Genomic DNA, 12,767 nt, shown 5'->3' on the forward strand with positions numbered 1-12,767 from the left:
TATGCATTTTATCACACATGCGCCTCCCTTAATAGTCAAGTTTTCTTCACTCTTCTAGGAATTCTGATGCATTTCCATTGTGCAATTTCAGCCTGGGCGAGAACAATAGTGGTTCCTAAATGCTCAGCGTTTTGAGTCATTGGTGTCCTGTTGTGCTGTATAGAAATCATAAGAATGTGGAAGCATAGAGTGGGGTGAGGCTTGCAGATAGTTTAGTCCAGCCCCCTTCAATAAGGCTGTATCCTCTTATGTACTAAGCTACGCTGTATTGACGACTGCAATTTAGCATTTATACCGCACCAGCAGCCAAACCCACCCTCCCACCCTGCAGAGTAGCTCCCAGCACCCCAGCTGAAGTGTGCCGCGTTCAAAAAGCACAGAGTAAAAATAAATACATTCCTCACTGTGCCCTTCAGGCTCCTAGATCTTCGTGGTTGCCACCAACAGAGCCACAGTGTATGAAGAAATCCAAATGTTGCACACGGAGCAAAATGCTCAGAATGAATGATGCCTAAATTATCAGGGAACTTATTTTAATAGTGGTGCACCTTTTGCGACCACATTTGTTTTTTTTTTTATATAAATATTTATTAAATTTTTTTAAATACAAAATGCAAAAATGATAAACAATATAACATGAATCATAACGCATTTTTCAAAACTTCTTTGGACTCCCTCACGTCTCCCACTCCCACTTACATCATTATGACCTTTTTCCAGCAATTTATCATCTTGTTTACATTCTTAAATCTTGTTCAATTAACTTAGTTTAATAATTCTCCAAAATTTTTATATTTTCCTCAATCTCACTTATCGTCAAATTCAAATCTAATTCAATGGTAGGCAGTTATTTATGATCTAGCATCCTTCTTAGCCTTCTGCCAAATTACAATACTTTTGTAAATAAATCTTGAATTTCTTCCAGTCTTCTTCAACCCTCTCTTCTCCCAGGTCTCCTTTTGCGACCACATTTGAAGGCATTACATAATACAGTGGTACCTTGGGTTACATACGCTTCAGGTTACATACGCTTCATGTTACAGACTCCGCTAACTCAGAAATATTACCTCGGGTTAAGAACTTTGCTTCAGGATGAGAACAGAAATCGCGCAGCGGCGGCACAGCAGCAGCAGGAGGCCCCATTAGCTAAAGTGGTGCTTCAGGTTAAGAACATTTTCAGGTTAAGAACGGACCTCTGGAACGAATTAAGTACTTAACCCGAGGTACCACTGTATAAGGACAGTATAACTCCAGAACCTTGACTGGCTTTGGTAGCAGCCAAAGTATTGGGATAATTGTAGCACATGGATTCAAGTTACGAGAGATTCTGACTAGACATCAGGACAAACTTTCTGATAGTAAGAGCTGTTTGACAGTGGAACGGTGTCCCTCAGGAGGCGGTGGACTCTCCTTCCTTGGAGGTTTCTAAGCAGAGGTTGGCTGGCCGTCTGTCAGGGATGCTTCAGTTGATATTCCCGCATTGCAGGGGTTGGGCTAGATGACTCTTAGCGTCCCTCCCAGTTCTACAATTCTGTTATTCTGTTTATTTATCTGAAGTGTGAGTGCATGAGAGAGAGAGATGGGTGCACATCAAGACCACTACTGCGGCTTACTTAATATTACTGTTTGAGTAACATCAGTGGAATTTACTTTCAGATACTTCCACTGGGATACAGTGGTGCCCCGCAAGACGAACGCCTCGCAAGACGGAAAACCCGCTAGACGAAAGGGTTTTCCGTTTTGGAGGCGCTTCGCAAAACGAATTTCCCTATGGGCTTGCTTCGCAAGACGAAAATGTCTTGCGAGTTCCTGTGGGTTTTTTTCCTCCCCCCCCTTTCCCTAAGCCGCTAAGCTGCTTATCAGCTGCTCCGCTAAAAGCCGCTAAACCGCTGATAGCGCTAATCCGCTAAGCCGTCAATGGGCTTGCTTTGCAAGACGAAAAAACCGCTATACAAAGAGCCTCACGGAACAGATTAATTTCGTCTTGCGAGGCACTACTGTATTTGAATGCTTTTTAAAATAAGAGGTATGAAATAGATGTAGTGAAACGTTTTGTTGCATCAGCATCTCTCTCTGCACGCAAACTTCTGGATTACACAGAACTACTTGTCAGACAGACTGGAAAAAATGATTAAATCACAAGTATGATTCTTGTACTTTAGTCACTTCAAATAACTGCCACATCACCAATATTTTTTTCACTTTAAACAAGTGTAATATAGTGATAAGCAGGGATTACAAGCCAATTCTAGAAATTTTTCCTTATGAGTGAATCCCATTGAGTTAAATGGGGTTTACTCTCAGATAAGTGGGCACAAGAATGCAACCTGTATTTTGTTGCAGTTCCTGGGAGTTTCACATCCTGGGAATGCCATCTAAAAGTATTGAACTCATTTTCTTCCAAGAGGGCAGCTGAGAAGTTTGCGAAAGAGTGAAGTGTCCGTTCTTTATTCAGTTGAAAAATGTTGTATGACCACAATATGTGAGATGTCACCTTTCCCCAGTCCGTCAGTTCAGAAACCCAACACACGCCCCACAATTTCCACCCCGAGTGGCTGTCAAGCCTGACAGAGCCCTTTTCTTTCTTTTTTTAAAGTAATTTTTATTGGGTTTTCACATTTTAAAAACACACACAGATGAAAACAAAAACAAAACATGTATAATTTCATAACCTTACTTAATTAACCCCACTCCCTGACTTCCCCCCACCCCCCCCTTCATACATCCCAAATCCAATAATTAGCTCAGCAGGTTCTTATCTCTCTTCTTTAACATATTATTGTTATTTTTAAAATTAATTCTTATTACTTGGCCAAATTTTACTTGTCCAATTTTCTTATAAATATTAAATCCTTTTCTAAGGTCGACCCAAATTCCCTTCCACGAATTTCCCCCTTTTTATATTGAATGTAGTTCATAATAGCCAAACACAAAAATCATAAAAGTTTTAAAATTCTGTTCTCCCCTCCCTCCCTACCCCGGTTTCTGTCCCTTCACAAATAGATGTCCACAAAACAGTTCTTAGCCTGGATTCCTCACATCAGAGGCCTTCAAATCTCTGTCAGTCTCTCTCTGCCGGTTTTGTTGGTAGCCCTCTTTGTTGGTCCTCAGTTCTCGAAGGAGCTCTGGCACAGTCTCATCAAATTTTCTTCCATCCAAAATACTTGGTAACAGCTGCTGCAACAAGCCAACTGATCTCCCATACTCAAAGAGGAAGCCCCAATCATATTTCTTGTTTCTTTTAAGTTCCAGTATTCCAAGTGTTCCATGGGCTTCCTCTTTCCACTTTCGTATCTTTCGCAGATTGGTAATCCCAAGATCTTCTTCTTTATGTTCTAGCAGTGTAGGTTTCAGATTGGTACTCTCCTGTAGTTTCTTAACTCCTTCTTCCCTCTCCTCCAGTTCCAAAAAAGTCTCCTCTGGTTCAGCTGCAGATTTGTTTCAGTCAGATCCTTTATGCATTCAGCAGGGTTGCTTGTTTTAGAGTTCAAGGTTATAAGTTGTTTGTTCATAGCCATGCTTTGCTCTTGCAGTATTCCCACAAGAAGAAACATTCTTTCTATCTCTGCCTGTAATTTTCCATCTGTAGCCATTGTAATGTTTCAAAGTTTCCCCTAGGGGGATTCTAGTTACTTAATAGTCCTTTCCCAACAATCTGTTGCTTTGTTATTTGTAACTACTTTGTTCCCAAGCACTTTAATTCAAATATAGCAAATTTAGTCCAGAGAGATGTTAAACAATAAAAGTTTTTAACTTTAACTGCCCGTTTGACAGCTCCTTTGACAGCTGTCAAACTCCTTGTTCCTTTTCCTCTAGCTCACACACAGGGGCACTCCCGGGTCGGCGGGGGGGGGGGGGGTTAGACAAAAGCTTCTAAAGTTCGACTCTTACTCTCCAGCACAAATCTTCTTCTGTCAAATTCATGGAATTAATGTCTTTTAACTCGTACCGGAAAAAAAAAGATCTCTCCACCTTAGTTCTCCGATCCTTGCTTTAAATCTTTTGTAAATAGAGGGGGTGCGGACTTCCTTTAGCACATCCCCCGGTCGTACCGGATTTAAAGGTAAAAATTTTAAAGTCCAAATTCCATTCTACTCACGGGTTATTTCAAGTCCAAATTTCAGGGGGAAAAGTCAGCGCTCTCCGGCCATGGCTCGCGGCTTCGCTCCACTGCAGTAGCGGTCTACTCACAGCACCACGCCACTCTCCGTACCCTCTCCGTAGCCTTTAAAAAGGCTCTTCGTGGGTCGGGGGGGCGCTTGAGGTGCCCACCGAGTCACCAAGTCCGCAGGCTTCCGCGCCTGCGGTTTCAAAGGGTCCCCGCGTCGCCGTCGCGGTGAGACAAGTCTGCAGCAGAGCCGATTCCCTCCGGAGCTTGGAGGGAATCCGCCATTAGCCGATCGACAGAGCCCTTTTCTTTCTCTCCTCCTAACTTTCCTGCTTACTTTCCAGGCCTGTGCCAAAGTCTGCATCTATGTCAGAAAGCAAGTGGAAAAGATCAGGAATTCTATGGATGGCAAGAACGTGGACGGTGTTCTGACGGAGTTTGGAGTTCGCTTCCACCGACTCATCTATGAGCACCTGCAACAATATTCCTACAGCTGCATGGGTGGCATGTTGGCAATCTGCGATGTGGCTGAATACCGGAAATGTGCCAAAGAGTTCAAGGTACGTGGCCAAAAGGCATGCCTGATGCAATTTGAGATGCAGCACCTTGTCCTTGTATTTGACTGGGTGGCCTAATGCTAAAATGGGATTTACCTATCTGTAAAATGGGAATAGTCAAAGTGTCAGCCTCAAAGGTTTGTTGCGTTTATGAACAAAGGTGAGAAAAATATCTGTGCATTGGGTGCATTATGCAAATAATGTTTTGCTAATACAGTGGTACCTCGGTTTTCGAATGTAATCCGTTCCGGAAGTCCGTTCAAGTTCTGAAACGTTCAAAAACTGAAAGCGGAAGCCTCAAAATGGAAGCCTTGATACCAGACTTGGCCCTCCAGATGTTTTGAGACTACAACTCCCACCTCCCTGACTACTGGGCCTGTTAGCTAGGGATGATGGGAGTTGTAGTCCCAAAACATCTGGAGGGCTTAGTTTGCCTATGCCTGTTCAATACGGAAAACTCAAATCGGAAGCCGTGTTTCCTGTTTGACTTCTGAGATGCGTTCAAAAACCAAGTCATTTACTTCCGGGTTTTCGAAGTCTGAGTTCCTAAACGTTTGACAACGGAGGCGTTTGAAAACCGAGTTACCACTATAAACTCTAGGCCTGTGGTGTATCTGAAAAGCACCGTTGGGTATTTAAATTCATCTTGCTTTGCTTTCCCCCCCATTGCTACAGATTGCACTGGTACTGCAGCTTTTTGACACGCTCCACTCCCTTTGCAACCTCCTTGTTGTCGCTCCGGATAACTTGAAGCAGGTCTGCTCAGGAGAGCAACTTGCTATTCTGGACAAGAACATCCTCCATTCCTTTGTACAGCTCCGCCTTGACTACAGATCCGCTCGCCTCGGCCGCCACTTCAGCTGAGAGCGCAGAAGAAGCAAAACCGAAGTGTTTGCTGGGACCTGGCCTCCTAGAGAGCATAGTGGCGGCTTTTTCTGAGGGCGGGAGGGGGCGGGAGGGGGCGAGAGAGAGAGAGAGAGAGAGAGAGAGAGAGAGAGCTCTTGGTAGAAAAATGTCCAGGAGTAACTTAAACTGGTCCTTTCCATTTGTCCTCTTTCTTCTTCCGTGTAAAATAAACAGCCTCCAGAAATTTAGATTCTGCAAAAGCACTTCCTATTGCCTGTTCATCGGAACGCCACGTGGCCAGTCTTTCTGACTTGCTGTCTTCTGAATGAATTAAATAAATAAAAACAAATAAATACATTTTCAGCACTGGTTCAAAAAGAATGATTTGTATTTCAGAGCATCCAAAGTGGATTCTTTTGCCCACGCTGCAACCTAACACCTTACGGTTACGCAGTGGAGAGAAGGGAACAGAAGCTTTTTGTAGATGGGCGTTCCTTAAAACCGCTTTGTGCTCTCTCAAAATGACACCCGCCACAGATCTAAAGTTTTGCATGAGGAAACTTGGGAAAGCATCAGGAATCATCTCCCCCTGCAGAGTTAAATGATGTTCCTGAGGCAGAGCTCTCATTCTACGGCTGGCATCTCTGTTCATCTGAACAAGTCTCCTTGCTCTTCCTTTCTCTTTTCCATTTCCTTTCTCGCTGTTAGGGTACCAAGGGGTTGCTCAAGAGCAAGTAGGCAAATGCCTTCCGGCTCGGCTGTGAAGCCTTGCTTTTGATGCCAAAATAAACTTTCTCTGTGCAGAGCGCCACTCACCCATGGCTGGCTCATTCACTGGCAGAATCTGTGAGTGGGCAGTCCTTAAACCTTCCCCAGCAGAGTAGTTTCTTGATGCCCAATCTGCGCCTCCCCTCTCGGTGCGGAAGCCTACTGCGCAGGGAGGGCGTGGGTAACGGAGGACCTCTCTCCTCCCGGCTTTGCTCAGGCAAGGTGTCCTGGCAACGCCTCGCCTCCTCCGAGCCCTGAAGCTCCTCTCCACTGGAGGCGTGGTTACTCTCCTCCGCTGAGGAGGTGCTGCTTCCCACGATCTTTGGGGGCTCTCTGTAATCCATCCGGCTTTTCCCCTCTCGCCCCTGAGCCGATGGCAATTCCCTGACACTCGCCATGCCTTTCCTAGCTCCCAGTAGCCACCAGCGACCCCCGTCTTGCTGCCTCCTTTTCCTTCCGCTGATGGGCTTGTGCACATCTCTGTAGCATGATCCTGATGAAACAGTGATGAGCCTTAGTGTACCTGTGGTGACAGCTTGCGGGGTTGCCCCACCCCCCTTTCCCCCCTGGAAGAGTGTGGGAATGTTAAAGACAGTAGGAAAGGATATACAGTGGTACCTTGGGTTAATTCGTTCCGGAGGTCCGTTCTTAACCTGAAACTGTTCTTAACCTGAAGCACCACTTTAGCTAATGGGGCCTCCCGCTGCCACCACACCGCCGGAGCACAATTTCTGTTCTGATCATGAAGCAAAGTTCTTAACCTGAAGCACTATTTCTGGGTTAGCGGAGTCTGTAACCTGAAGCATATGTAACTTGAAGCGTATGTAACCTGAGGTACCACTGTATTGGATAAGTATTATCCGTCCTTCACTCACACTAGTAAGTGATGTAGCAGAGCAGATTCCCTTCAATATAGGTGGAAGTTAGTTTGCAGATTCATTTGAATCTCTTAGTTAAGATTATTTCCTGGTGTCCCCGTTAATTCCCCTCAAAAGAATAAAGACAAGCGTTTCTGAGTAAAGTAACAAAACGTTTACTCACATTTCAGTTCACGGTTTGATCCCTGAAAGGCAGGCTTTACTTAATAATTACATAACAAAGTCTGAGTTTGTCTCATATGGGGACTGAACTCATGTGCTGCTGGCTGAGAGCCGGCAGACAGCAAAACTACATTAAGATAACAAAATGGCTGCAGGAGAGCAGCATGGCAGCAAAAGATCAACAACCCACTCTAGGGAAATAAGGAATGTTGCATTTGACTGTATCAATGAAATACATCCCACAAAGTGTTCCTGAAGCTTTGACAGCTGCTTGATGCACTGAAGTTCAGCAGCTGAACCTTTTCCCTTCCTTGCGGATGCCATGATGGGGAAAGCTTTGCACAGACGACTTGTGCATGTTACGTGGTTGTTAAAAGAATCGTGACACACACGTTAGCAGTGTGTCTAGATGGAGAGCGGTGCTGAACCCTCCAGCAACTGACTTAAATCTGTGTAGTATCCTCACAATTTTCACAATGCTCCTAAGGGAAAACACCTGACTACACTTTGACTTAGTTCTGGTGAGATCTAAGAGCCCCATGAAACTGTTAACAGGGCCTCTTTTACTCATTCATAAGACCCATGTTCAGAACGTAGCAAGACAACACGCAGTCTTCATTTTATTAACTCTAGAATCACGTATACACAAACTCTGAGCCAAATCCAATGAGCTTAATACAACCCATACATTCACAGGCAAAGTTTTAACTCCTTCCCTTTCTCAGAAGTGGCATGGAACTTTTCTGTTTCTGCTTTAATCAGAAAACAGCTGTCAGAAATAACGTATTTTTCGCGCCATAAGACACACCTGACCATAAGACGCACCTAGTTTTTAGAGGAGGAAAACAAGAAAAAAAATTATTCTAAATGAAACAGTGGATGTATGATTTTTGTGGTTCATGCTGTTCCAATAGACATGTGATTTGACGGTGAGTTTGGGACGCAGGTGGCGCTGTGGGTTAAAGCCTCAGCGCCTAGGACTTGACGATCGAAAGGTCGGCAGTTCGAATCCCTGCGGCGGGGTGCGCTCCCGCTGCTCGGTCCCAGCGCCTGCCAACCTAGCAGTTCGAAAGCACCTCCGGGTGCAAGTAGATAAATAGGGACCGCTTACCAGCGGGAAGGTAAACGGCGTTTCCGTGTGCGGCTCTGGCTCGCCAGAGCAGCGATGTCACGCTGGCCACGTGACCCGGAAGCGTCTCCGGACAGCGCTGGCCCCTGGCCTCTTAAGTGAGATGGGCGCACAACCCCAGAGTCTGTCAAGACTGGCCCGTACGGGCAGGGGTACCTTTACCTTTACCTTTACCTTTTGGGGTAGCCCAATGCAAAAATCCTGAGAATCCATGTGGATCCGTGCTTTGTAACCATGTTTTTGCACCACTGCAGCCCCACGAAACAGTGGATGCATTTATTTATTTTGGTGCAGACTGTAGTCATGGACAAGCTATGTGATCTGATGGTGAATTTGGGGTGACTCAATGCAAAAATCCTGAGGATCCATGGGCTTTTACCTCCCAGGCAGCCTCCTTTATCGCTAGCATCCCTTATCTCACTTCCGATCGCTTGTCGATCAGCGGCTTCATTTCAACACCCATGTCCCTCTCCCCACCCCCCCACCCCCAAAGCATGATCTGCTTTTTGCCCCTGGGCAATTCGGCTCCAGGGACCACACATTCGCTCCATAAGATGCACAGCATTTCCCCTTGCTTTCTAGGAAGAAAAAAGTGCATCTTATGGAGCGAAAAGTACGGTACTTTAGGGAAGTTTCCTAATTTGGTACATGTGCATCTTTATAAAGAGTTGCCAGCAAGGCAGTTTTAGTATGCCAAGGAGCATCTCTCGATCACCTCTCGCTCCCTCTGGTTTAGAACTGGATCCCTTCTCCTTTCTGTGGGGCAAATGAGATGAGGCGGGGGGGGCAGCAGCTGGGGCTGGGCATACCTGTGATTTCCTGCATGCCTTGAGGCTGGGTAAAATACAAATAAAACATTTTGAGTCACAGCGTAGGCACGTGAGGGCAGTTTGTCGTGGCAAAGATGCACACCGGTTGTACTATTGGGACCAAACAATCCCTCTTGGCTCACCCCCAAGGAGATGACTGGCCTGTGTTTTTTAGTGCATCTTACAAAAGGTCTTTTCTCTCAGGCCTGCACTTAACACTTCAAGCCGCAAGGATCTTCCTGCAAACCTTTTTGAAGGTCTCCGGGCCCAATAAGTACTGCCTGATTTATAGTGCTGTAGTTTTTTATGGGTTTTTTTTGGGGGGGTGAATACATACATACAAGCTCAGTATTATTGTGATAAAGGAGCGAGGGAGAGCCATGCCAAGCTTTCCCAAAGCATTCTGGGAAAACGCCTGCTTTGTTCCCTTGCATCGCTCTCTTCGCTGGCCATGGCAGAGGCACAAAGCGTTCGGTGGACACCGGAGAAGGAAGGCGCTAGCTGTACAGCTGCCATTTTTGCGAGCTGTGATGTGGATTCCAAACATACCTCTCTGATACCTCTGAATCTCAAGTGCCAGCATTGCTGGTGTGTTGTTGTTTTTTTAAAAAAAGCAGTGGTTCTACTCACCAGTATTACAAATCATTCTGCAAAAAAGAGGGGATTTAGTCCATTTGTGAAAGATTTCAGAATGGCAAGCAAGAAGCGTTTGGCATCATCGTATGTCTGCAAATCGCATCAGAAACGTACTTCAAAACTTCCTATGGTTGTACACACACACACACACACACACACACACTTTTAAAATAAAGTTCTAATGCTGTTACAGATGTCCCTTTACTCGGCTTGGCCACAAACATCAATACTAACGGAGGAAGTTGTGGATGGTTCCTTTAAACTCAGTCACACAGCCATCGCTGCACCAGCCTTCTCCATTCTGGGGTTCTGTTCTGTTCACTTGTTTTTGTTCAATATCCCCACCTGCAATCATTCCTGCCTGCAGAAAGCCGATGATTTCCGGGTTGAAAATTGAGAGAAGCCAGAACTTGCTGCCACCAGAACTTACTCTTCAAGGCCGTTTGCTGCGGTACCATTTGGGGGTGTTATTGTGAGCAGCCCTGAAACTTGGGGGTGCATCACGTCAGGTCCTGCAAAGATGGCATGGGGTCCTTTCCCCTTTGCAGTGCCTCCTTTTGAACCAGTTTACTCCAATCTGACCCCCTCCAGGTACCTTGGGCTTCAGCTCCCCTCTGCCAACACAGCTGCGCCAGTTTGGACTGATGGGAACTGTAGTCAGGCAATGTCTGGAGGGCATCAGATGAGGAAAGGCAAAAGGTAAAGGGACCCCTGACCGTTAGGTCCAATCACGGATGACTCTGGGGTTGCGGCGCTCATCTCGCTTTATTGGCCGAGGGAGCTGGCGTACAGCTTCCGGGTCATGTGGCCAGCAGGACTAAGCCGCTTCTGGAGAACCAGAACTGCTTGGTTGGCAGGAGCAGGGACCGAGCAACGGGAGCTCACCCCATCGCACGGATTGGAACCGCCAACCTTCTGATCGGCAAGCCATAGGCTCTGTGGTTTAACCCACAGCACCACCTGCGTCCCTTCCACCAAATCGGACCAATGAGCTATTGAACTCAATTGCCTACTTTGACTGGCAGCAGCTCATCAGGGTTTCAGACTGGGAGTCTTTGCTGGTCCTACCAGCAGATGCTGAGGACTGAGCCTGCGGTTTTCTGTATGCAAAGCCATTGCTCTGTCCCTGAGCAATGAGGGAAAGTGCTTTTTGCCTGCAGAATGCCCAGGACCAAACTCTAGCTTGCAAATCCAGCAACTTTGGCAGGGCTAAAGAGACTTCCCATTTAAATTTTGGAGAACCACTATAAATCAGTGCATCCAGCGCTGGGTTAGATGGAACAATTATTACTATTACAGCCGTACCTCTACTTACGGAGGTGATCCATTCAGGGTGCCATTCGCACCCTGGAAAGTCCGTAAGTAGAGTGCCGCTTCTGCGCGTGACGTGATAGAGCACTCCTGCGCATGCGTGAAGCCCACAGATCGCTCCTGCGCATGCGCAAAGTGGCCAACCCGAAAGTAAACACTTGAAAAAACGCAATGTGAAGCAAACGCAACTTGAGGTTTTTGTTGTTTAGTCATTTAGTCATGTCCGACTCTTCGTGACCCCATGGACCAGAGCACGCCAGGCACTCCTGTCTTCCACTGCCTCCCGCAGTTTGGTCAAACTCATGCTGGTAGCTTCGAGAACACTGTCCAACCATCTCGTCCTCTGTTGTCCCCTTCTCCTTGTGCCCTCCATCTTTCCCAGCATCAGGGTCTTTTCCAGGGAGTCTTCTCTTCTCATGAGGTGGCCAAAGTCTTGGAGCCTCAGCTTCAGGATCTGTCCTTCCAGTGAGCACTCAGGGCTGATTTCCTTCCGAATGGAGAGGTTTGATCTTCTTGCAGTCCATGGGACTCTCAAGAGTCTCCTCCAGCACCAGAATTCAAAAGCATCAATTCTTCGGTGATCAGCCTTCTTTATGGTCCAGCTCTCACTTCCATACATCACTACTGGGAAAACCATAGCTTGAACTATACGGACCTTTGTTGGCAAGGTGATGTCTCTGCTTTTTAAGATGCTGTCTAGGTTTGCTGTCACCCAAGGAGCAGGCATCTTTTAATTTTGTGACTGCTGTCACCATCTGCAGTGCACCATCTTTACTTATTTACACAAGTAAAATACAACAACACAAGGACTGAGAGTGGTAAACGAGCCAGGAGTGCCCCTGTCTAAAAAGGTTGGTGGGTTGTGGTCCATGGGACTCTCAAGAGTCTCCACCAGCACCATAATTCAAAAGCATCAAAACTCGAGGTATGACTGTACTATTACTATTACTATTACTATTACTATTACTATTACTATTACTATTACTATTACCATCTCAGGGCAGTTCACAGAATAAAATAAAGTTATAAAACCACAAAATACCTAATACAAATAAAAACGACAACCCAATACCCCTCGCAACAAAACCCCACATTTCAAAAGGGCATAGGATGTAAACAGGATCAGCCAAAGGTTTGAAAAAACACATTTTTGCCTGGTGCAAGGACTGCAAGAAGATCAAACCTATCCATTCTGAAGTTTCCGAACCGTCTTCAGAGGCAACTGTCTGACTTGGTGTGATATGTTGCACTCAGGAAAGAACAAATGGTTGGCATCCGTCTGTCTCAGGAAACAATGGAGGAGTGCGCCTTTGGGGGTGAAGTCAAACGGTTGGAAGGTTGCAACGCCTGCTGTGGCTGTAGAGACTGATACGGGAGAGACATGCTTTGTTGCAGCTTGGGCAGATGAAGGTGTCCTGTTGGGCTGCTGCAGATGCACTAAAGAGTTTCTTCTCTCTGCTCTCCTCCCAGCGGTCATTCCTCCTCTGGTCACTGCTGTAGATGCACGACTTGACTGTCCATCTCCAGGCACTGCGGTCGTCTGCAAGGGATTCCTACACAGCA

At 46.2% G+C, this 12,767-nt stretch overlaps 1 protein-coding gene and 1 long non-coding RNA gene across 2 annotated transcripts in view; one reads left to right on the top strand and one right to left on the bottom strand.

Moving 5' to 3' along the window:
• EXOC5 (exocyst complex component 5) overlaps nucleotides 1-5,877 on the top strand; it is a 34,820-nt gene extending 28,943 nt beyond the window's left edge. The window contains exons 17-18 of the mRNA XM_079992781.1: nucleotides 4,453-4,668; nucleotides 5,341-5,877. Coding sequence (XP_079848907.1) covers nucleotides 4,453-4,668; nucleotides 5,341-5,529 — 405 coding nt within the window. The 3' untranslated portion in view covers nucleotides 5,530-5,877. The remainder of the gene's footprint in view (nucleotides 1-4,452; nucleotides 4,669-5,340) is intronic.
• LOC307208899 overlaps nucleotides 1-12,767 on the bottom strand; it is a 133,375-nt gene that overhangs the window by 17,602 nt on the left and 103,006 nt on the right. The gene's annotated exons all lie outside the window — the stretch shown is intronic.

The sequence above is a fragment of the Podarcis cretensis genome (genome assembly GCF_951804945.1).
Source record: "Podarcis cretensis genome assembly, chromosome: 1".
Taxonomy (NCBI): domain Eukaryota; kingdom Metazoa; phylum Chordata; class Lepidosauria; order Squamata; family Lacertidae; genus Podarcis; species Podarcis cretensis.